This window comes from Emys orbicularis, chromosome 3 (assembly GCF_028017835.1).
Source record: "Emys orbicularis isolate rEmyOrb1 chromosome 3, rEmyOrb1.hap1, whole genome shotgun sequence".
NCBI lineage: Eukaryota > Metazoa > Chordata > Testudines > Emydidae > Emys > Emys orbicularis.
In genome coordinates, this window is record NC_088685.1 from 121,517,877 (window position 1) to 121,544,225 (window position 26,349).

The following is a 26,349-nucleotide window of genomic DNA, read 5'->3' on the forward strand; positions in this document are numbered from 1 at the left end:
GCGGGGAGAGAGACTCCCCGCAGCTTTCTCTCCCTGCAGCAGCACCTGGGCTGGTGGGGAGAGATGCCTCTCCCCGCCATGGCAGCTCTGGGGCTGGGGCTGTAGGATAGGCGCCCCAGCCCAGCAGGTCCAGGCTGGGGCTGGATGAGGGGCGCATCAGCCAAGCCTGGAGCCAAGCTGCCCTGCCCCAGCCGTGGCAGGTCCAGGCGCCCCAGCCACGGCAGGTCTGGGCCGCAGCACAGTTGGGGCCGGGGGCGCAGCAGGTCCCCAGGCAGGTTCCCTGAGCGCCTGCATGGCACTAAATAGGCTGCTGCACAGCCATGCAGGTTACAGGGAACTTAGATCATGTAGGAGTTAAGAAAAACAAGTGAAGAACGGCGTATCCAGCTAAAACTAGAAGGGGGTTTTAGACTGGTAGAATGTAGTTATACAAATCGGAATTTAACCAACAGACCAGAGCAAACTTCCTTACTATTGAAAACATCGCAGTTGGGTCTTTAATGAGACAAGGGGCCAGGGCCAGTCATCATCTTCTACATGAAATAACTTCTTAAAAATATTAACGGTTTCCACCCAAGCACAGAGAGTTCCTCACCACCCTTCTAGTTTTCAGGTGCTGTTCCTTGGGTGTTAGTTCTTACTCGTACTCTATTTTTTTTTTCTTCTTCTTCCTCCTCTCTCAGGATTTATCCGGCTCCATTGATGACCTGCCCACTGGAACTGAAGCAACACTGAGTTCAGCAGTTAGTGCATCAGGTTCTACAAGCAGCCAGGGAGAGCAGAGTAACCCTGCACAGTCACCTTTCTCCCCTCATGCCTCCCCACATCTCTCTGGCATCCCAGGGGGTCCATCACCTTCCCCTGTAGGCTCTCCTGTTGGAAGCAACCAATCAAGATCTGGTCCAATTTCTCCTGCAAGTATTCCAGGTAAATTTGTTTTAAAAAATAAAATGAGTAGAAATACGATGTTTTATGTAATTTTAAAAATAATTACTTCTGTGGCTTGGGTATTTGAAATTCATTCATTTTATGGAAATCTTGCATTTATGTGGCCTTTTGTTGTCAAAATACACACTTATCTGAGGTGGGTTCAAACCAAAACTTCAGATCAAACACCCCTGAACTCTAGATTCTTTGAATCTTCTGGTCTAGATCCAAAATTGTGCTTGGTATGTGTCATTATAATGGGCCGGTCAAAACCTTTGGTCCAAACACTCTCAACTTTAGAGCAGTACAGTTCAGACCTTTTCCCTTGGGCCAAATCTTGGATCCATCTATCAAAAGTCTCACACTTCTTTGAATTATTCTGGGTCCCTTTTTCATTCTACATATGGGTTTTTGTTGTCTTTGATCCCTGGAGTTACAGAGTACCATAAGTCCAGGAAGGGAAAATAATCCATAGGCTGTATTATGAATGCATAGTGTGTGACATCAGTGCAAACTAGTAAAGATAGTATTTTCCACCCTACAGCTGGAAGGGATAAGAAATCACTAGGATTCCATCCCACCAGTAATAATTAAACTGATAGAGAAATGTTTACCACTCACTTCCCAGTGCCATTTGGCGTGTGGTACAAGGTGGTTCAAGTAGACTAAGACATGTATAAAGATACCTTAAACTGCCCAGAAGAAAACTTCTATGCATTATTTCTAGACACATTCTAAACTGGTCCCCACCTGTCTAGTACAGTAGAGGTAGGCTGAGATCATACACTGAATCATGTGCTTTGCAATGAGGGCTCAAATCAAATGTCATTGCTGGAAGTCCCAAATTTGGTTGAAAGAACCCAGCATTAAAATATGGGAAGTCAGTTCATTTATATTTGGTGTACCTCCAAACAATCACGTCCAGCTAAATAAATCAGTGTTTGTCTACCTAATTAATTTTTGACCAGGAAGTCGACATGGTTTTGAACGTCAGCCATCCTGTTCTATGGAATGATTTGCCATTCCTGGAAGTCCCATCTTTCCAAAGTAGCATTTTTAGGAATGACACAAAAACAAGATAGGCTGCTCCAGGTTGCCTCCTGGCCTAAGCAGCCTCCAAAACCAAGTTTTTCTAACTCTTTTGGTAGATGATGACTTTCAGACATGAACTAGAGCAGCTGCTGTCTTCCTGAATCTACAGACTGCTGCAGTGCCTTTGCTGCTGTTTACACCTTTCCAAGCAACAGCTACAGAATGAAATTAACAAGACTGCAATTCAGAAGCCTTGAGTAGCAGTGAAATTGACTGGAATATTGACCTTTCATTCTTCTGCTGCTTGGGGAAGCACCAGAGGCAAGCTCTGTAGCGATTCATGGGAAAGGAGAGCAGTAGAGACCCTACCCTGCCAGAAGCCAAGTATAAAGTAATGGAGACAATCACTTACTCCTTTTGCAGCTTTCTGGAGGCTGAGAAAAGCCGAGCAGTAGGCCCCCACCACTAATAATATTAATTGGGTTCTTCCTTGAGTGATGTTTCTGTGGATGCTCCCTTGCAGATATGGCAGCACCCCCTGTGCCTAGGTTCTGAGATCTTCATCAGTAGTGCCTTTCGGACCACACATGTGCATCTCCCCCATCTCACGCCAGGAGCGGGACATATATATAGTACTGTGCGGTCCAACCGCCCCCCAGTTCCTTCTTAACCGCCTTTGGTCTGGGAGGGAATCCACAGCAGAGCCCACTTCTCCTTTTGCCCTGTTAGATAGTGCCTTACCTGTTACCTTTTAGTGTAGTTTAGTAGTTATTTTCTCCCTTTTTGTTCTCTCCCTATGAAAGAAACCACTTTTATGCCTTCTGTTTCCCATTCTGTTGAGAAGAAACTGGCTCCCTCATCACCTTCTGAGACATCGCCCGCCAGAACGTCATCCCCAGTGAGGTTGGTTGCCTCGACATCCTTGGAGAGGGGACTTAGCTCCAGGGCCTTTCTGAATACCTCTGGTACCACAGCTAAGCAAAGGTCTAAAGACCCTAACTGGGCAGACCTACAGACTGAGACACAAGACCTTGAAGAATAGTGCCAACCGTCCCAACCAGGCCAACTTCGGGTATTATGGCACTGACAGCACTATCAGCGCCAACGTTCATTTCAGCACTGAGCAAGTCCTCGGCACCAAGCAAGTCTTCCACTCCATCTGCTGACTGCTCAGGAGAATGCATCTCTCCCTCAGCACCAATACACGCGCTGGCGCCGATGACGCCCCTCCCTCCACCCCAAGAGTACAGATACCCCAAGGACTGACTTGTCACTGATGTGCCTGAGTCACCACTACTCAGACATGACCTCCCTCTACTTCCATCCATCTCTCCAGACTCACACCATTCTTCCCTTTCCCCTCCAAGGACGGCAACACCCTTCCCCAGTGACATGGAGGAGGAGGAGGAGTACTCCATCCCACACTCTTACTCGAGATAGGCTCAAAAGACTTCCTCTACTCGTCCTCACTACTCACAATCCACAACCGGACTTGGGCCCTGGTACGGACCGCCATGGATGCAATGTGCCACTCCTTCAACATTGGCCCTACTGGGATCTTGGGGCCATGTACAGAGCACAGTTTGGGAAACCTCCCATGGAGCAAAGCCGGAGGCCTACACCTTCGCCTTCTCCATCGGTCTGTTGACCACCAGAGGCTGAGCATCTCCCTCTAGCAGATGAGAAGGAAGAACAGGAGGATGAAATTCTACCACCACTCCACTTCTCTTCTTCTTGCCTGATGAGGCTATCATTAGAGCCCTGCAAATCTGCGGATATCCGCAGACCATTTTTGCAGATAGTGGATCAGATGCAGATACAACCATGCAGGGCTCTACTCGCCGGTGGCGCCTGGCCCATGGCATCCGGCTCAGGCAGCCCGGGGGGCACAGCACACTCAGGGCCGGCAGCAGCAGCCAGTAGCTGGGGCTGGGCAGCAAGTTGGAGTTGGGGCTGTCCAGCACCCGCTCGCCACGCTGCTTCCTGTCCAGCAGCTCGGTCCCCTTGGGCAGCACCAGCATCCCCACCATGGCCCGGCCCGGCAGCACTGGCCATGTTCCTGGGCCCAGCCTGCCCACTCCTGGGCAGCAGGGCCCCCAGCCACGGGGATTGGAGCAGGCGGGCCCCAGCGCCCCACCCCTCCACCCCACTGTGATGCAACATGCACTGCTGCTGCCGTGTGCCGTCACTCGCAAGTCCCCCGGAGCAGCATCCGATGCAATGCCCCTTCCCCCCAAGTCCAACTCTGCGCCACCCTCTTCTCGAGATCCCGCCCGCCTACTGCCCCTTAGCCCCAGTCCCCACTCTCGCACTGCCTCTTCCCTGCAAGAACCCGCCCCCCCACTCGCTCCCTTTGCCGTCCTCCTCTCCCCCCATTGCTAGCCCTTGTGAGACGGCTTGCTGCTGTGGATGCAGATACAGGTAAAAGATGGCTAGCGGATTGCGGGTTGGATCGTACGTTGATCCTGGCGAATTCAATGCGGATCCACATTTTTGTATCCGCACAGGGCTCTAACTATCATGCCTCTACCCCCTACTGCAGCTGACGACTTCAGACATTTTCGCACGATTGTAGACTCCTCCCGATTCCTTTGGAGGAGGTGAAATATCAACAACATAAGCAGCTCGACATCTTGCACACATTTTCATCCTCCAAAATAGCCTCCCTGCCAATGAGGCCTTCTCGATCCAGCCAGAGTGCTCTGGCAGACCCCACCATCCATCCCTTGACCTGCAAGAAGGTGGACAAAAAATATTATGTTCCCGCAAAGGACTTGCAATTTTTTTTTCTCACCCCACCCCAAATTCCTTAGGCTTCAATGCCGTGCAAGAAAAAAGACACCAATACCAACCTCAACCCACACATCATGACAGACTGGAAGTGATTGGATCTATTTGGAAACAAGGCTTATTCGTCTGCTATGCTCCAATTCCAAATATCCAGTTATGAGGTAAGTACAATTACCTCAACTATTCTAAAATACAGGAACTCTGCCATGAACTTCCTGATGATAAAAAAGACTCCAGGCACTCATATCTGAAGGACACTTCTTGGCCCCATAGAGCTTTACAAGCCTCTTTGGACTCCATGCCTACCGCTTCCCATTCCATCGCAACTGCCATAGTCATGAGACGGGTGTCATGGCTCCACCTCGCCGGTCTTCCTAAGGAGGTACAAACCACTGTCGAAGACCTATCCTTTGAGGACCCTCGATTGTTCACTGAGCGTACGGATGAATCCCTACACTCCCTTAAGGATTCCCAAGCAACTCACTTCTCTATTGGCACTTACACACCAATGCCAAAGAGATGAAGAGACCAGTGCCCTGGGAAATACCAACTTCTCCCACAATCCTGACCACCACAATACACTCCCTATCGGCAATACAATATTCAACGGCATCGACAGAAGTCCCCTACCAAATGCAGGCATGCAACTCCTCCAAGGGGTCAAGCACCATGGGTTCCTCAAGGGGATATCTCCCATGCACCATCAACCAAACAACAATTTTGAAGGTGTGGTTGAGGTCCCTAGAAGCCTCCCCCTGTTCTAGTCACATCAGTCATTTCCAACATCCCACCGGTTTGGCAACCGCTTAGCCCCTTTTTTCCATCATGGCAGCTGATTACCTCAGACAAGTTGGTTCTAGAGAACATCAGGGAAAGATACTCCATCCCTTTCCTATCTATCCCGCCCCACCACCCTCCCTCCCCATTCCTATTCAACGACACTTCTCACCAACCCATGCCACGAGAAGAAATAAATCATCTTCTGCAACTGGCAGCCATAGAACTGGTCCCATCCTAGCACAGAGGGAAGGGTTTTTACTCCCATTATTTTCTGGTCCAAAAGAAATCTGTCAGCTGGAGACCAATCCTGGACCTTCAAAACCTAAACAGGTTCATCAAACTGCAGTGCTTCAAGATGGTTACTCCAACATTACTGGAGCAGGAGGACTGATTCTCAACCCTCGACCTCCAAGATGTGTATTTTCTTATCACAATATATCCTGCCATGTAGAGGGGTTCGGCCGGAGCTCGTCCCTCCCCGAGGCGGCGGGGAACCACACCGCCTCGCTACGTCAGTCCGGTTATGTCGGGGAACTAGTCTGGCTGTGGGATCTCATGCCACAGCAGCGGTAGAAGCAAAATAAACGGTTACTCACACCGGGCTGGCGGGCAGTAGCGAGTCCCACACTCTGGTCCTCGGACAGGGCGGAGCAAACCGTTAAACAATAAGCCCCAGTCCTGGGTCAGGGTGGGGCAGTACAAAGTCTGTGGCTCAGGCCCTCACGCAGGGGCTGAACAAACAATTAAGTTCAGCCAGCCCAGGCCCTGGGTCAGGGCGGGTAGCAAAGAGTCCGTGGCTCAGGTCCTCAGGCAGGGGCTGAGCAGACAGGTAAGCAACAAGCCCAGGCCCTGGGTCGGGGGGGGCAATACAGAGTCAGTGGCTCAGGCCCTCAGGCAGGGGCTGAGCAAACAGTTAAGCAACAAGCCCAGGTCCTGGCTCTGAAGGGCCTGGGAGAGGGGGAGACTGCCACCCACGCGTTGGGTGGCAGGGGGGACGCAGGCCCACCCACTCCACTGTGTCCCAGCCCGGGGCCCTAGCAGCGGCAGAAGGCCTGCTGCTTTGTCAGTGGGGCTCCTGGCTGTAACACACTGACATAGGCTCTGGCAGTGCTGCAGCCAGACTAGGGTCGGCTGCCCCCGGGCTACTTCCTGACTCCCCCTCTAGAGGTACCTGCACCCGGACGGTGTCCTCCAAGGGATCAAGCACCATGGGTTCCTCAGGGTAACTGGCGAGCGGTAGGCTTGACAGCTCCTCTGGGTAACTTGCGAGGGGCAGGCTTGACTGCTTCTCCGGGCTCTGGTTGGCCTCAGGCATTGGCTGGTCTGGCCAGTCCTCTGGTCGGCCACCAATTGGCGGGGTCTCCCAACCGGGAGCTTGGCCACAGGCATCTGGCATCTCCGGTGGCCGCGTCTCTAATGATCTCTGGGGTTGGGCTTTTATACTTCTTGTCCTGCGCCTTGACCTCTGGGGTGCGGACACAGGGTTCACTGGCTCCGCCCACTTTGGTGTCTGGAGAGGCTCGTCCCTCCCCGGGGTGGCGGGGAACCACACCGCCTCGCTACATGCCCACTGATGTTTTTTCTGGTTCATCATGGGGACCGACCATTATCAGTATAAGGTACTAGCCTTCAGACTGTCGACAGCCCCTCGTGTGTTCTCCAAAGTCCTTGCGGTAGTCAGTGCCTGCCTACGCAAGGACATACCTAGGGTGTCATCATCTTTCCATACTTGGATGACTATCTCCTCAGGGCCCATCTGAAACCAATGCCCTTTGCGCCATCCAAATGGCAATGGACTTTTTCTCAAGCCTTGGCCTTTGTGTAAATTTAGAGAAAACTACACTGACTCCAGTGCAACACCTGGAATTTATGGGGGCAAAATTAGATGTCATACAAGTCTGAGCCTTCCTCCCAGCTCAAAGATTTTCGACTATCATTGATCTTGTGTCCATGGTGAGAACCTGTCCCCAAATCTCAGCCAGGACATTTCTCCAGCTACTTGGCCACATGGCAGTGGCCACACTTGTGGTAAAGTATGCATGGTTACACATGTGACGTTTTCAGGCATGGCTACATATAGTCTATGTACCTCACAGACACAGCCTACACAATCTCCTGTCCATGCCTATGACAGTCAAGGACTTTCTACACTCATACAGCGCAAGGCAGATTGTCCTTAACCGAGTCCACCCTACACATCAACCTCCTGGAGCTACAAGCCGTCCACAATGCCTGACGATACTTTCTCCCACTGATCGCACATCGCACCATCAGAGTCATGACGGACAATATCGCCTGCATGTTCTACATCAACAGACAGGGTGGAGCAAGGTCCCACTCCGTGCTCGGAGGCACTGAAATTATGGAAATATTGAATACAACATGGCATTACCATCTCAACTGCATACCTCCCTGGACACCAGAACAACTTCACACTCATACAGCGCAAGGCAGATTGTCCTTAACCGAGTCCACCCTACACATCAACCTCCTGGAGCTACAAGCCGTCCACAATGCCTGACGATACTTTCTCCCACTGATTGCACATCGCACCATCAGAGTCATGACGGACAATATCGCCTGCATGTTCTACATCAACAGACAGGGTGGAGCAAGGTCCCACTCCGTGCTCGGAGGCACTGAAATTATGGAAATATTGAATACAACATGGCATTACCATCTCAACCGCATACCTCCCTGGACACCAGAACACCACTGTGGACTCACTGAGCAGCAGATTCTCCCATGATCACGAGTGGGAACTAGATACATGAGCCCTTCAGCACATCTTCAACCTCTTTGCCACACCAGAGAACTCCTGCTGCCCTCAATTAGAGCCCTTATGGCATACCCCCCTGTACACAACTTTTCCCTAAGGACGAAGTTATTCTATGTCCACATCCCAAATTTTTACCCAAGGTACCATCCTCCTTCCATCTCAGTCAACCTATCCACCTTCCCTGCTTCTTTCAAAAGCTGCACAGCAACCAATAGGAGGCAACATTGCACACCCTGGACATCAGACGACCATTCATTTTCTATCTGCACAGAACTAAACCTTTCTGAAAATCTGCACAGAACTAAATCTTTCCTCTCAATGGCCGAAAGATCGAAAGGTGCGGCTATCTCTAAGCAACGCCTTTCCAAGTGGATCTCGCAGTGTACACATCTGTCCTACCAACTACACAATTGATAGCCTTCTCCTGGAACTAGAGCACATTCCACCTGCTTGCTCTCCACCTCGATCGCCTTTCTCAATAATAATTGCTGACATTTGCAAAGTGGCCACGTGGGCATCAGCAGACACTTTTATTTGTCACTACACCATTACTCAGCCTGCCACAGCAGGACACTACTACTCTACTAGGACACACTGTACGGTCATGTGCAGTAAATACTACTCTGAAGCCCCAGCCTTCCAATTAGGGACACTGCTTCCTAGTCACCTACACTGGAGCACCCATAAGGGCATCACTCAAAGAAGAAGAGAAGGTTACTCACCCTGTGCAGTAACTGTGGTTCTTTGAGATGTGTATCCCTCTGGGTGCTCCACTACCCGCCCTCCTCCCCTCTGCTTCAGAGCTGAAACATAGGTGCTGCGGCAGAGAAGGAACTGGGGGGCGATCGGATCTCACAGCGCAATATATGCATCCTGATCATGGCGTGAGACAGGGAAGGTGCATGTGTGCAATCTGACGGGCACTGCTGCAGGGGGCGCTGCTGCACCGACAGTGGAGCACCCATAGGGAGACACATCTCGAAGAAGGTCAGTTCGTGCACAGGGTGAGTAACCTTCTCTTATGTGTTGGAGTCCAGGAGTCAGGAGAAAACAGATGCTTTGCTTTTCCAGCAGCCAAGGGGGATAGCTGGTTGTAGGATTTGATTTATCAGGGTATGTCTACACCCAGCCGCTAGTTCGGCGGCTGGGAATCGAAGTTCTGGGTTCGACTTATCGCGTCTTGTCTGGACGCGATAAGTCGAACCAGGAAGTGATCGCCGTTGACTGCGGTACTCCAGCTAGACGAGAGGAGTACCGTGGCGTCGACGGTGGAGCCTGCCTGCCGCGTGTGGACCGAGGTAAGTTCGAACTAAGGTACTTTGAACTTCAGCTACGTTATTCACGTAGCTGAAGTTGCGTACCTTAGTTCGAATTGGGGGGTAAGTGTAGACCAAGCCTCAGATACCTACTAAGCAAAGGTTGCTATGGAATATGGATACCCTAGCTAGAGTCCAGAGACAGGACCCTAGTAGAAATCCAAATGCTCTCTGCTTTCCCAGTAGATTGGCGGTGGGTGGGTGTTTAATCCTCTGGCTAAGCGCTGCTAAGTTTTTTAAGCCGTATAAATAAGACTGTTCTTGTCATCTTTAAGCCATATAAATAAGACTGTTCTTGTCATCTTCCCCTTTCACCCCACCTGGAATTTCCATCTGTGTGTGCCATTGCCGGTTGTCTAATATCTTCCATGGCCCAATTACAGCCATGATGCCTTGGAAAAAAAGTAATAGGGAGCTTGTGTGTATTTCTGTGACCTGTGAGGCTCAGGCTGCAGTGTTTTTGAAACAAATATTCTTTAGTGTGCTCCCTCTCTTTAATATTTTCTTTTTGTTGTTATTTTTCACTCCTTCCTCACCCTACCCTTGTTTGTTCTGACCTCACTTCTCTTCTATTGCCTCCTGTGATGTCTTGCTGCAGCCTCTCCATGTGACATAGATTGGCTCTTTCAATCATTCTCTCTCCAGCAAGTCATTGTAAAAAGAGCAGCTGTTGTGTTGCTGATAGCTATGAGGGCGAAAGCCAAAATGTTGCTAGGGGGTCTTGCTGGGAAGGCCATTAAAAGAAAGGTGTTGCTTTCCCAGGGTTCGCTGGAAGAGAAGCTTCCTTTTCCCCATCCCTCCTTTGTTGACATAAAATCAACAACTAATGAAACATCAAAAGGGCAAACAAACAGCCCACTATTAAACCTCCCAAATGGCTGATTCTGTTCCATTGCCTGTTTAAACTGTTTCTCCACCTTTCTGAAAATTTGCCATCTCATATTGCTTTCTGTCACACATTGTGAATTTCATGGGAATGGACCGGCACAGACAGCCCTGACATTGGCACATCCCTAAATCAGTGGGCATTTCCTTTCTGTACTCTTCGAAAAGCTGGACAGATATTTCTTGTGGTAAGTGGCACACATATTTGCCGGCTTTGTTTCCATCCATACTATTAGAATATAGCAGGGAGATTAACCATTGAGGGCAGAAAAATCAACTTGGATTTTTTTTTAAATCAAAAGTGCATATTTTCCCCAAACCTATATCACTTCTCTCTCAGCTACACTTATGTTACAGAGCCCGTTTTTTGCTCTTCAGTGATTAAAAATAGGCCAATTTAAGATGCTGTTGTATTTTTTTATTTCTGTAATATAGATTATTTTACTTAATCAGAAATAAAGTTTTTATTTTGTAGCTTTTCCAGAATTAGGTTACTGATTTAAAAGAAAAAAAACATAAAATGTGATGCCCTGCACTGCGTTTAGGTCTTGTACTGTACCTAATTCAACCCTAACCCAGTAGTGGAAGCTGACACAGCATAACATCAAAATGTGCTGCCGTTGTCAGAAGATGTAGTGGATGTTAATTTCACTTTTCTTGCCTCCTGCGCCAGCCGTTTCAGTTTACTAACAAAGCAAAAATGTAAATAAGCTAAACAGTTTTGGTTTAGGGCTTTTTTTTTTTTTCCATTTTTTTTTTTTATTTCATTGGCCAAAGGCTTTCATCAGCTTTTTCTTCTTTGCGGTGTAAGCAGCAACAGTGTTTAAATATTAAGAAGGGCAAGAGTACTGTGGGAGATTGCTGATAGGCCAGGAAGCTGTTAACTCTTTAGTGTCTGGGCAGATTTCATGAGTTAAGCAACATTATTTTTGAAACCCTCTGCAAAGAGGTTTACTCCTTTAGACACACATTGACATTTTTGACACTAATTCTTCATGCATTGTGGATGTTGTTTAGAAATATCTCAGGGCTTGTCCACCCTGAAATTTAGTGCATGGCAAGCTGTGGTGTAAATCTATAGTGGCTGTGTGGACCCTGCTACTGCACACTAACTGTTCTATAGTCCACTTTCGCCTACTGTTGTTACACCCAGGCTTGTTGCTTATCAAGTCTCCATGTCGAAAAGTCCTAAGGGAAAACAGTGGCTTTTCACATTGTTGGGTGTTTTCATTTTATCTCTCAGCATTTTTTCCATATGAAGGAAAAACAGCTGTTTATCAATAGACACCAATGCTATACAGCAGGTTAGCATAGAAAGTGAAGAACAATATTACCGTTATTCAGTGTTACAGAAGGATTGCTAAATTAAATAATTGGAATTTTGTTGGGATATTGGGTTTAACACTCCTAGGCTATGACTTCATTGCAAAAAAGGTGATTGTTGTTTTTTATCGAGGAATATAGTGTTGACCTTGCCTAGTTAGTCATGGTAAAAGCTATAGTGCCTTGTCTACAGTAGGGGCTTGTCTACACATAGAGTTATTCAGGAGTAGCTATTCCTGAATAACACCAAGTGTGGACACTCTTATTCCAGAATAAGAGTGCCTTGTTCTGGTTTAGCTTAATCCACTTTGAAAGATCTTTAATGGCCACAGGTGGTCAGTATCTGAGTATTACATCCCAGCTGTATAGCCATTCTTCTACTCACAGAGTACACTAGTTCAAGGAAATGGGTATTTCCCACTGTGCAATCAACATCACTTCATGAGTTTTTACTTGGAGATCTTCCACACATGTACTGACCAGGCCCAAGTGTACTTAACTTCTAAGACCTGACAGAATTGTAATACAAGGTGATACGGCTGCAGGCATGAAGGAGGGAAGGGCGATAGGGTGTCTTTGAAGTGGTGTGGTTAGAAATCCAGCCAGCCTCCTAATTTGGTATACAAACTAGTTAGTATGTGGGCAGATTAGAAGGATTCATTAGCGGAGCAAGGAAAAAGTGAGTAAGGGTTGTCTATCATAGGCTAAAATGAGGTTTCAGAGTGAGAATTGGAGCAGAAATGGTAGTCTCTTTCATGTCTGGCAAAAATTAAAGCCTGTGAAATAAAGTATTTCTAGAAGCATGACTGGACAAAGACAAGTTGATTGGAAACGTCTTCTTTTAAACTACACTTTGGAAAAACTCAGACTTCCTTCCCCAATAGCCAAACTCTGGTCCTTACTTGGGGGGGGAAATAACTTGCTTTACTATCCACTGTTACTAGTGTATTAAAGCATTTGTTGTTTCAGCAAAATTATTTGAGATGATTACCATGTGAGCTGAATTTGTGAACCTTCATTTTTTGCAATAAGTTTACAGGTGCCTAGTAGTACCATTGCAAGACAAGATGGGGATAATTTCCCTTTAAAATGGACATGGTCTTCCTGCCTAGACAAAGATTATTTTAACACATCCATCAGTATTTCCCTCTTGGCTTCTCCGGAGGCAAAACTCCTGCAACAAGTGTTGCAAGGAAGATGCATGCTGTTTATTGGCAAGCAGACCAGAAAAAAAACAGAACACAAAATGCCGTTGACATAGCCATGTTTTTAATCACCAGCAGTGCACAAAACATCTATTCAGCAGTTTTACAAACCTACAGTGCTTGCAAGGCTGTGGATTTCCCTTACAAATGAAATATTAGAATGTTCCACATAGCAGTAGTTTTAAATCCCTTTTCCAATGATTCTTAACAGCATTTAAAACTTTTATACTGCAGTCCACTTTCTTTTGAGAAGGGGAGAAGAAATAGGCAATTTGTAGGTACTCTAGCTCTAGGGAATTGGTTTTATTATATGGAGTATTTAACCTCTGTTACTCTGTTGCCCATTGTAGGAAGACAGGATGCTGTGTTAGATGGACCATTGGTCTGACCCAGTACGGCCATTCTTATGTTCCCTGTTAAAAATCAGATCAGTTCAATAGTGATTATAAATTACCATCTGAAGACTGTTTGGCCTGTGTGAAATGAGTTGGTAATCTCAGTTCAATTCCTTGGGGACAATTGTCCATGTCACAAAAAACTGGCTCCTTGCTTGCAGTCTCATCAGAGAGGTCAAGGAACTATCCTAGTTTCTGAGGTGGTCTCTCCAGAACAGAGCTGAGGCACAGTGGCAAGGAAGAAGCATTAGGGAAACTTACACTGCTACAGCCCACTTACACTGCTACAGCCCCTCCAATTTTAGTCATGGCTAGTATTTTTGAGAAATGAATTTTAAATAAGAAATATCTTATTCTTCTTTGTAACAAAATGTGTGTGGACTGAGCTGTTGCTTTGCAATATGTGTGTGGAGAGTTGACAGTTCTGTTCCATAGTCAGATATGGAACTCAGATATCAGACATGGTTTTTAAAAACTAAACAGACAATAAACCCACTCTGATGGTGAGTTTTTATGTTCATTTCCTCATCCCCAGATAACTCAAATTATTGTGATGTGTTGATTGATTACAGCAGTTAAGTTTCTTAGTAATCAGTTTCATCACTTATTCTCAATTCACATTTGCACCTTTGATTTCTCTTCCACAACACGGTGATGTGGGTTGTCGTTGACTAATGAAGAACAGAATTGGTTTCGGCATGAGACAAACGGAATGCCGACACCAATCCCAAAATGCATTAATCTTTAATAATCCACATCTGCATGTTTATAAATGATATAACCAGGGGTTGCTAATGTTGATACGTCCCCTTCCAAACAGAAACTGACACAGAAGTTCGTATTTGCAAACTACATTAAAGGCATATGGCTGAATGTTCTGCGTGTGACCTTGCAGAGGGTACTAAATTGATGAAAGTTTTAAGTTGATTAAAAATACATGAAGAATTGCTAGGCTCTAGCACTAGTCTTTTGGGTTTCCCATTGTTGGGCAAGTTTAAATATGGCATGATAGATCCTGTCTCAAGGAAGGTCAGATTCGTAAAATGCTGTTTGGAACCTGCTTTGCCTTCGGAGGCTTTTACTCATAATATCCTAGATTTGCTTTTTTCCCTTCCTGGGGGCTTTCTTTTTTCCTATTGAACAGAAGTGTATATTAATATGAGGTGCTCATGTTATTCACGATAAATGCTATTGCGGTGAAGCTTGTTCCCCATGAGGGTGGGGTGAGATTAATTATTGGTCCTACCTTTTTTCTAACAAAGTATCTATTAATTACAGGCAGTGGAAGTTGCAAAGTTAGAGTAGAGCAAAGAACAGCAGCACATAAGTAAACTGCTTCAATGCTGCAGATTAGCACTGTTCCAATTTCCACCTGCTTGCCAGCACTTGAAAAAGGAAAGATGGCGAGAAAGAATGAGGAAAGAAAGAAGAACCTGTGGAACCGTGGGAATATCTTAAATTTAGCAAATGATGCCACTTCAGTTATTGCTGGCCACCAGTGCTGACCCCGAAGTGTAGACAAGAACGTGTCCTGGATAGTCTTCATCTATACTTAGGGGTCAGCAACATATGTTGTCAGGTGTTGATTTGGAATTATTCCCAAGTGTAGATGGGTGCTGCAAGAAGAAATGTGGTGGGGAGTCTAAGAACATTTTTTATCCTATCTTTGGTGTCCCACGTGATTTTCACATTGAAGATGTTGTGAACTTCCAAAGATGATCGGTGAACTACGAATATATGCCTTTTGTTATGTTAAAATTGTGATGTAGGTCAGTTTTTATTGGGAAGCAAGTCCTATGAATTTTATACCTACCTCTTATGGATAGTGCTTTTCAAGCTCTTGAGTACAGTAGGCTCAACCAAGACCAGGTTAGAGAAAAATTCTCCTTATAAATTATAAACTGTCTCTAAAGAATGATCATTAATAGTAAAAACGCCTTCCCTTGGAACTTACGTTAACTTGCTAAACTAAATTCTTAATATTTTATAAGGTTTCATTTTAGAAAATAGAGAATTTGAATGTAATATAAGGAGGCAAGACAACTTCCCTATCTTTTGTGAAAAGCATTCAATTGCTTACAAATTGGATCAATTGCAAATTAAACATTTTGTTAATTGAAATATAGAAAGCAATTAAAAACACATTTGTTTTCACTAGCTGGAACACATAGTTTACCACATTAAAAAAAGATATAAAGTAATGCATAAACTATTCCTACCGCGCTAGTTCTTACTCTGCTTTGACTCATGCAAATCTCGCTGAACTCACAGGTGAACAGGACAGAGTAAGAACTGCAGTAAGGATTTGACTCCTACATTAAACAGATGTGTACATTATTTTCTCTCTTGTACGCTATTCAGGAAAATATAATTTAGCAAATACAATAATAATAATTTAAAATCACCGTAGAGGTGTGATAAAATGTGTTGGACATGCTATGTTTCTTTGTCCCCCCACCCCCAAATTTGCACAATTGCGTTGGATGTTTTTGGGGCACAGAGAGAAAAACCTATGAAGGGAGTTTTTGCTGGGGAGGCTCAAATGAGAGCTTTAAAAAAAAGTCAGTGGCTTGGCTTTGAAAAGGCCTATCTAGTATGGAGCAGGGCTTGAGTGGAAAAAAGGGAGCAAGCGCCTCATCTAATCTTTCTCCTGGGGACCTAGGTGGACAAATTGGCAACACTGTTCACAGCCTTTCTTTCCCCCCTCCTCTTTGTACCATAAGAACTGCTAATCGGATCCATGCTGCTGCAACTGTGGTTAGTTATTAACAGAATAAAAGCAGATTTCTTCAAAAGAACGGATGGGGGGAACCAACTATACAAAATTGCAAGGTTGTTAGAATCTTAAATGCACAGCAGTCGATTTTTCCCCCTATTCTGAATTATACGATGAATACAGTCTTTCATCTGTCACTGTGCCCATTTCTTCAGAAGGCAGCCAAATATTAAGCTTCTCAAACAAAACAAAAAAAATTAAGATGTTAGAAAGAGGAAAAACATTGGGGAGGAGGAAGAATAAGAAAAGAAGAAATCAGGTTTTGTTTTTATTAATTTGGCCTGGTGAGAGAAATATGAGCTTCTCTGCTCAATTCAGTTCCTGCTCCTCCCTCCCCCAGCCACCATCTCTGAATGCAAGGATTAGAAAAGACTTAACTAGTTGCTCTCCTGAGCTGTATGATTCTGGACTTGCCTCCAGCAGAAATATTTCATGCTGTGGTAGCTCCCCAGTTTAATGGAGATTGTGCATCAAATGAGCAAAGGTGAAAGTGGAAGGAAATAGATCCCCAAAATGAAACTGCTGTGTATCTAAATTACAAATCACAAGTAGGTGTTATGGGGGAGGGGCAGTGATTCCTAGGTTTAGGTTAACTAATATTTTCTGTTATAAAAAAAACCTTGCGACCTTCTTTCGAATTGCTCTGGTACCTCCATGGTTTGCAACAGGACTTTGAAATTTGGCAGTGGGATAATCCTTGGGCAGAAAGATGCCTTTTAGTGGCCTCATGAAAATCCATTCAGATTTGGCCGAGTTGTAAGCTGTTGAAAGTTGCCATTGGCTATCTATATTTCACACTGCTTAGCTTGCTTAGGGGTTGCTGCCAAAAACTCTCAAAATTCCCTGAATCGTGCATTGCAGTGGTGCCTCGCTTCAGCAATCCACACCCAGAGGAGGACCTCCGGATGGGACACAGACAAAATGGATCCTTCTGCCACTGCTTTCCCCCCCAGTGACGTTCGCTCTGGCCTAGGGGAACATCCGCTGCACTAGCATGCCTGCTTAGGAGTCTGCGAGTGCTTAGACTCCCTGTTTCTACTAAGAAGTGCTAATAATTCTTTGCCCTTTTCAAACCTGCATCTCTAATATGGCAGACCCAAGTTTCAGCCACACACTACGGTGATGAGCACCACAGAAAAATCCATGCAGCATTTAATAATTCCATAGGCAGGGCAGCATGTGCATGGTGTGCAGTATATTAGAACTTGGGGCAACACACTGAGTGGTGGAGGATAAAAAGAAATATTGAATAGCTCCCTCATTCACTGAGCACCACCCATTCTGTGCACTGAATGAGACAAGGGGTTCCGTGAAACAAACAGCATATGCTCATGAATTAGAGACTGTATCATAATGCTTATGCACAAGAGAGAGGGGCAGAATTAAGGTTACACAGACAGTCTTAATTCTGATATTTCCTAGCTTTTGAGTGCTTGACTTCTCCACCTAAGGAACATTCTTTTAACACAGAAGTGTTTTTGGTTGATTGGTGTGTGGTTTTGTTTGTTTGTTTTGGTTTGTTTTTTGCAATATAATGTAGTGTTTATTTTATGGTAGCATTCAGAGGCCCCAATAAGGATCAGGGCCCCATTATTCTGGACGCTGTGAAAACATGAAAAAAAGACACAGTTCTGCCTTGAAACTCTTACAATCTAAGAACTATATATTGGTATGAACAGTAAAAGAATTCTTACTAGTTGTTGTTTTTACATGCTTTGTGAGAGTTAATATACATTAGAGAAACCTGCGTCTTTAAAGGATGATACAGTATTTAAAGGGCTAATGTGGGAGATTCAGGGCCAGATCCACTGATATCCTGTGTCTGCTTTGCATTGCTCCTGTCACTCAAAATAGCTACAAACCTGGTTTAAAAGCTGGGTAAACTGAGTTTACAGCTACTTTGCATTGCTAGAGCATCACAGATTAGTCAGATGTCAACCTGGCCCTCAGAATGCAAGTTAACCTGCAGTTACAACATCAAGAGGTGTGAGGGCCCCGGCTTTATTCTAGTCAGACAGAGTGAGAGCTGGCAGCAGGAGCAAAGAACTGAGATGTGGAAAGTAGAAAAGTGATAATATTGCAGTGTCTTCACAGCAGCACTGCTGTAGCTATAGCTAATATTTCCATTATAAAAATGCATTTTAAAGGGTAAAAAATGTGATTTTTTCACCCAGGGGCATGTGCAGGAATAAAAATTGGAGGCTTTTGGAGAGGCCCCAGGGCTCGCTATCCCCCCCGCAGCCCCAGGACCAGAGGAGCTCGCTCTCCCCCCCCCCCCCATGGCCCCAGGACAGCTCGCCCCTCCTCCTCCCTTGTCCCAGGGCAACTTGCTCTGCCCCCCCCCCCCATGCCCACCACAACAGGGCCGGAGAAGTTCTGTGCCCCTGCCATGTATAGGAGGTCCATGGCCCTGCTTGTCCCCCTTCCCCTGTATACGCCCCTTTTCCACCTCTAAATGTGGAGAGAGTTCTTAGTCAAGATTCAGATTTTCTTAATAGTTATTTTTATTTAGTTTGGTTTTGGTTTTGTTTATAGAAAAGAGGGTTGTTATACATTATCAAAAAATATGCTAGCCATAGATTCCTCCCTTGTTGACCACAATACCATTTCTTTTGTACGCTCATCCTTATGATACTGCTAGAAATCTTTATCATCTGAGTGTGCAAGGCAATGCAAATTCCCTGGCTGCTTGTAAACATAAAACAAGGGAACCACTTAAGCACAATGGGCTGCAGTTAAAACACTCTGCTGTTTGCCCCAGATTAATGAGGAGCAAACAAATTCAACCTGGGCACATTGTGGCAACTTGCCTTCCAAATGTACCAAGTGACTTCCCTTAAGCAATTCAGTCAGTGAAGATTATGAATAACCATTTTTTTACATTATGTACAAGAGAAGAGAACCTGGGACACATATAAACTAAAAATGGATTTTACAGAAAGTGTATTAATGAAAAATAGTTGATAAGTTTTGTTAATACGTCAGGAAGCTTAGTTACATCGGATAGGTAAAGGGAGAAAATAGTCCTTTTTGGGTGAGCGTGGGATCTGGACACAGAGGGAGAGTGAGTATAAACCACATGTCAAGGCTTCCTTTATGTTGCCCTTAGAATACATCTTCCTCTCTGAGGTCAAGTCCATTTGCGCCCCTCTTCCACTACCTCTGAGGGCTAATTTAAAATTACATCACTAAGGTCCCTGTTCAGGAAAGAAGCCCTACTTAGGAAATCACTTAAGCACATGCTCAACTTTAAACAAGTTAGAACTTAAACATTTTCTGCATTGGTTCCAAAGGGCACAATCCTTTGAGACATTGAATGCCTCCCGCATTCCCATTATATCAGTGGGCATTCAGGGCACTCAGAGAATCTCACAGAATATGTGTGGCAAAGGGTAGTTTTGGGTCCTAGTTCCCCATAATGCTTTCTTCTGTGTTCTGGATCAAAGGCCTTCTCTTTCTTGCTGTACGTTGGCTCTCAGGAATTTACACTGCTTTGTTAACTGCAAATTTAATCGCTCTCATCTTGATACAATCTTCTCTTTAGTACTTTTTCAGTTTAAGTGGTATGTCCCAACTCTGTTCAGTCCAGCTCTCTGAAAGATACAGTTTAACCCTTTCTGCCTCTGTTTCAAACCTTCATACAAAATATTTAAGAGTTTAACCTAACCTATTTTATATGCAGAAAAATCATAGTCTGTCATTATATTATTAACCATTTAAAATGATTTCTCCTCTTTCTCTCTCTCTAAATTTTTCTAATACAAGGTTGATTTTTAAAAATAATACAGTCTGATAGGCAATTATAAAGTAATAGGGCTCCCACTTTTGGTATTTTAACAACAAAGTTGAAAAGATTGTTATCTAAATTTTACAAGTTTCTATTGTGTATGCACCAGTAGTTGCATAAAGATTTTTATAGGCACTGCATTCCACACTACGTATAATACAGTATGGCTAGTACACAGTGCTACTGATTTGAATGGCACTCCTGCTACCAAGATTTACATGTGACAGTGTGACTGTATGAAATCTACGGAAATGGAATAGCATGTCATTGCCAAGTATTTTAACACACATTATTTTATTTGCTGTGATTTTGCATAATAAAAATGCTATGCAACATACACAGTAGTGTTTATCCTGCATAAATTCTGGCAGATGGAATACCTCATCAATGTAGCAACAGTGCTACGCAAAAACATGGGAAAAGTTCAGCTCCATTAAAAGTTCCATTTGTATTGCACTGGGTCAAAATAGTTTGTCAGTGAAAAAATAAAATGTTGTTCTTTTTCTTTCAAATAGCTATGGTAATGTATGAAAGCTACGGTAATGTATGAAAACACTTGTTTGCATTCTTTGCAATTTTCTTTCCAAAATTAAATAGAAAAATCAGTTAATATGGAATTAAAAGTAGCTTCTAACGGGGAATGGGGATGGAAGGTTTGTGCCCATTCTTGCTTCTTTTTGATATATTGTCTGAAGACCAGAAAGGGTGGCTGGGTTGGTAGGTTATTTTAATAGCAGTTACTTCTTTCTTTTGATTGTTTTTTACCTTAGAAATATCTGGAATTTCTGGTCTTCCCTAGCTGTGCTGAAAATTTTTTTGGCATCTCAAAAATGCATAGTAGGAGTTTTATAAGCTTCACATCGAAGATTTGGCGGGGCTTGAATTCGTAACAAAGGCCCTGCTTCTGCAACACACAGTCCACACAGGTAGACCTCTGTGACTGCAAAGAGCCCCATTAAGTGCAGCATTCGCCCACCCATCGGACATTGCACAGTCAGGCCAATGAAATTTTTCTCCGTAGTGTTTTAGTTAAATGGGTATTAAATAAACAGTAAACCCCAGAGTTTTAACCCATTTGAATATAAATCAGTTCTCAATTAATTACACTTTAATTCCTAGGGTATTTAGATTGTAAACTCTTTGCGGCAGGGACCATCTTTTTTGTTCTGTGTTTGTACAGCCCCTAGCACAATGGGGTCCCGCTCCATGACGGGGGCTACTACGTGCCACCACGACACAAATAATAATAAAAACAATGATCAAAGAAAGAAAAAGGATAAACCTTTTAAAAGAAGCAAGCAACCTTGCAGGTCATCTTTATATATCTGAAAGAAACCAAAAAAGCACCAACTCTTTTCCCCTTGTGGGTCACCACTTAAGGGTTAAATGGTGATCTTAGCATTTTTCTCCTTTTGTTGCTTTTGGTCTAACTTACAATTGTGTAGTTTGTTGAATTTCACCATGTGAATAATCTACAGCAGCACCAGTTGAGCTAATCTTTCTTCAAGGCTCGCAGTGTTGATCTGCTCGTTCTTTACAGAAATAATTTTCTCTTGTGACTTAGCCAAATTTTGTTCTAAAGCTTTTATTAAATAAGGGGGAGATTTTCAAAGTACCCCCTTTGTAAATAAATAAATATTTGTGCAAATGGTTACAGGTACCCATCATTTTATTTGAGAAACTCCTGACTTCACATTTCTAGAGGAGGCAGATGAAATTGATTTCTGTAGTGCCTAATTTACATACGCACAGTTCTAAAGTTTGATTTCGCCATGCTGTGCTTGCATGACTGTATATGCAGGATAAGGTTCTTGCTCGACAATTGACATTATTATCAGTGTTAAAAATTAGAGTGTTAGAAAGATTTTACAAGCTCATCGTAAATGGATGCAAAATAAACTACACAGCATAGATCTTCTATTTGATTTTTAACAGCTCCCAAAGGAATTTCTATCCCTGACCCTAAAGGAATTCCCATCTTGGGGCTGTACAATGCAACCAGCAGTACCCCTGCCTCTTTTAGTAACTTATAAAGTCATAGATGGTTTTGATAAAACATGTTTTAGGTTTACTTGAAATATTCTGTCTGATAGCAGTGCCTCAGGCATACACAGTATAAGTGGTAGTGCCCTGTGTTAACATGGAATTACTGTTTATTTACAGTCTTGAGTCACTGAATCCTTTCTGTCATGCAGAAGTGTTCATTATAATGTAGGCACTTACTGTCTTGCTACAGTCCTTTCCTGAGTGACATAAAAAAATAAGTCAGTATTTTGTTCTCATATGTTTTAGAGTTCCTAAATGGGCTGAGGATCCAAGGCCCCAGGCACTGAATATTTCATAGTAGTGCCATGTTTGGTCTTTTGGAGAAAGAACTCTGCCTCTAGACTTCCATTTGCATACTCTTGCGAAGTGCAGAAATGAGGCAGTTGTCATATACCATCATAGTACGGCATACTATGAGTTTTAGTGCAAATACTTTCCATTCACATAGCTAGGCAACTTTTATATTTACTTTAAAAATTATAGTTTGTTTCTTTGTATTGCATATAAATCTAATGTATCTTTTAAAATCAGCTGTTGTAATTGTGGCTAGTTTCTCTGACACAGTGCAGATGGAGGAGAAAGAATACATAGCACTTCACTTGCCTTCTGTGGTTTGCCCATAGGGTGACTAGACAGCAAGTGTGAAAAATCGGGACAAGGGGTGGAGAGTAATAGGAGCCTATATAAGAAAAAGACCCAAAAATCAGGACTGTCTCAATAAAATCGGGACATCTGGTCACCCTATTTGCCCATAATATTTGGATAGTTCATAATTCTACAGAAAGAGCAATCCTTACTGATACTCTTTGGGACAAATCCTTATGGCTACAGAAATAACCCCTGGATTTTCCCCTCAACCAGTAAAAAAGGGTGGTAGCTAAGCAAGAGAAAATGGCGTTCTGTATGCACAAATCTATTTGACGTGTTCTTTATTCTTGCTATTTTTTAAAAAAGGAAATCAGTCTGAAAATAATCTGTTCATTTTGATGAGGAAGAGTTTAAATCTCTCTGCTACTGTTTATACCACACTCATCACTGCAGTGTCTGACCACCTAAAATATATTTTTATTGCCTAATCTGAGCTGGTCCTCCAGCTGCTTTGGCTGTCAGGAGCAGCCACATCTCAAAATCAGCGGTGAATGAAAGTCCCAAGACACACCTGAGACTTGCTCTCCTTTCTCCTTAGGCTGTGGCAATTTGATTGGTTGGTGTGAAACTGTCACCATTTTACAGCAGCACAAGAGTTGGTGCATGATCCTACACGCTTAGCACTGTGTTGAGGGTTGAGATGCATCCCAGGGAAGTGGCTCACTAGTGTTATTCATCAGTAGAATAAGCATGGGCAGAGGGCGAAGCTTCCCCTGGGAGAGGGGAGCTGCCTGTCCCATCTCTTCCTCCTGCAGCCCCACCCACACTCCACCCCCGCTCTGCCCCAGACCCCATCCCCTTCCTCACTCCGCCCCCTTTCCGCTTGGCGTCCCTCCTCTCCTTCCCCTGCTCCCCCGCAAGGTCCTCACAGCCCACCGTGTCTCTCCTCTCCTCCACCCCCTCCCCAGCGAGCCCCCAACCCCACCCACTGCTCCCCACGTCTCTCCTCTCCTCCACCCCCTCCCTTGCAGGGGCGTGGGGGTGAGTAGGGATGCTGCGGGGACCTCCGGAGAGGGGGAGTGGACTGGAGGAGAGGAGGGACTCACCAAGCAGCAGCAGGTGATAGGGGCCTTGGGGAAGGGGACGGAGCAGGGCGGGGAAGAGGCAGAGCGCAGGCGGGGCCACCATGTCCCAGGCATCCAGCGGTGGGTTGGTGGCGGCTGCGCCAGGGGAGATTTAGCCTCCCCTGGCCTATTATACCCACTGCCCATGACAGTAAGTCCCTGCTTTGCTGTGTAATAGTGTTGAAGGAGGAAAGCTCTAGTGCTCCTGGTTTGAAAGTCTGGTCTCCTTGGAATAACAGGTGAAAATGTTGACAGTGCTGTCTGTGCTCTTTAACCTTGCAGGATAGATAAACTGTGATCTATGCAGTTTACTGGCTGTGAGGGTGTTGTTGTTTTTTAACATGAACTGAAAATTGGGTCATATCTGCTCTTTGTGTATATGAAAGATACCATGCTATTTTTTTAATAAGAGTAAATGTTTGCCTTTCTTTTGAATAACAGTATACCCTATCTCTATCTCATCTCACATACACCACACTTTCACAGCATGTGCATGCTTTCGTTTTTTATTTCTGCATTACACTTGGACATTCAAATATATTAAGTCCACCGATTCATTGAAATATTTTTTTAAACTGTTGTTACTAGTCTTTTCTGTATTGACTGGATTTTTCATTGGTTATATTGTTGGCAGCAGTCCATGTCTGCTTGGCTGGAGGCCAGTTTAAACTCGGCAGGGTGAGCCCTATTGTTCAGCAGACTTGGATTTTGTTAAATTCTCTAACAGAAATATGTGTCAGGAGATTTACAGCTGTAAATTGGATCATGTCAGTGAAGTTGGGAACTCGCTCAATACAAAATTGAACATTTCGGCATGCCTGTTGCTAAATATGTTTATGCACACTTCCTCCTTGGGTTACAAAAAAAAAAAAAAGTTGTGAAAAAAGCTAGACCTGCTGAGCTGTGTCTTTAATGTATACAATTGGTACATTCTTTGATGTTTAGTGGTTTAAAAAAAATGTAACGGGTTTTGGTTTTACATATTGCACTGTTAATGGAAAGTCTGTTTTTAAAATTTTCTCTCTGTGTGTTGCAGGTAGTCAAATGCCACCTCAGCCTCCTGGTAGTCAATCAGAATCCAGCTCCCATCCTGCCTTGAGCCAATCACCAATGCCCCAAGATCGAGGTTTGTTAGATTTTTATTTATTTATTTATTTTTTAGTTTATGCCAGATATACCTTTTGTTCTCAGAAGTTCATCAGCATGGTGGAATTTCTCCAAGTTCGTTTCTCTCAGTAGAATAATGACAACCTTCATTTAAATAGACTGTGTGGGGTTCTTAATTCACTTGTGGGAAGAGTAAGTGAATAGGGGGATTTACCAAAACACAGTTGGATGCAAGCCTTTTTCAAAATACTGTAAATAGCAGTAATTGTAAAAGGATTCTGCTGCAAAGTCTTAATGTTCTTCAGAATCCAAATAAAATAAACTTTAATTATAAATATCTAACTTGGAATTTGATCTCTGTAGAATAGAAATATTATCTGCTTTATAGACCACAGTTTTCTCACTTTAGCAAAACTCTGATGTATCCCCTGTCTTTGGATGTAGGCCATGGCTGGTCTACAGCCTAACACTAGAAAGAAATTTAAAATCCCTTTACATTGAAAAGGAGGAGGGGGAAACAAGCTGGTAGGGTTGAGTGGTTCAGGATCCCAACCCGTCCACCCCTTACCTGCAAAAAGTGTTGGATCCTGTTCACAGTGTAGTGAAAAGTTGCCTAGCAACAACCCCATTCAAGCAGGGCTGTTGCTGGCTAGCAGAGGTTCACTCACCAATGTGGACAGGGTTTTTTCTCATTATAACTGTATTATAACCCCGCCACCCCAGGATAATAGTATATCACAGTTTCATAAAATGATTATAACAAAATAACTATGAAACCAGAGGTGCTGTCCACACTATGGTTGAAATGTGCTAGCAACAATTTTATAAAACCAACTTGCCAACTGAGATAATGACAGAATTGTGTTAAATGCCACCACTACAATAGTCTTGGTACTGAAGATATCCCAGATCCCATTCTGTGACTCCGCAAATACTTCTAGAAGTCTGTTTGCAGCTAGTGAAACCCATGGTTTAAGTGAGGACATAATGATGCATTCTGGGATATCGTCCAGGAAGTACTAAGAGGATTTCAGACAGAGGTTGGAAAAGGTTAGTTGAAAAGTGTTTCTGTATTGAAGTGTGCCTCCTCCATGGGATGCTGATTAGCAGAGAACAGTTGTCGTGTTTACTTTACAGGTCACCTTTAAACACAATCCATTGCTAGCACCGGGCCTCAGTTCCACCATAAAAATTGTTTAGAGTGATCCATATGGTGGAGAAAGAACCGTTTCACTAGCCAGTACTAATGCAGTATATTGCATGTGATGGACTATCATAAAACAGTGGGATTGCATCAGGCAGGTGCTTCAGAGGCCCAAGCATCTCAAGAGATATGTGCGTTTCTTGATTGTGTCTCAGCATAGCATGTGGCACTGCCCAACAAAATGTATCTTTACAGTGTGGATATATTCTGTTTGCCAGAAGCTGAGAATGGGTGTGATTACCCGTTCTGTTCATTTCCTCCGGGGCACCTGGCAGTGGCCACTGT

The 26,349-nt window shown here is 44.3% G+C and overlaps 1 protein-coding gene across 3 annotated transcripts in view; it reads left to right on the forward strand.

The window, feature by feature from the left end:
• The window catches only part of ARID1B (AT-rich interaction domain 1B), a 412,174-nt gene that overhangs the window by 282,847 nt on the left and 102,978 nt on the right, over positions 1-26,349 (forward strand). For all 3 annotated transcript variants that reach the window (XM_065400299.1, XM_065400297.1, XM_065400298.1), the window contains 2 exons: positions 684-927; positions 24,790-24,879. In XM_065400299.1, the coding sequence (XP_065256371.1) occupies positions 684-927; positions 24,790-24,879 (334 nt within the window). The remainder of the gene's footprint in view (positions 1-683; positions 928-24,789; positions 24,880-26,349) is intronic.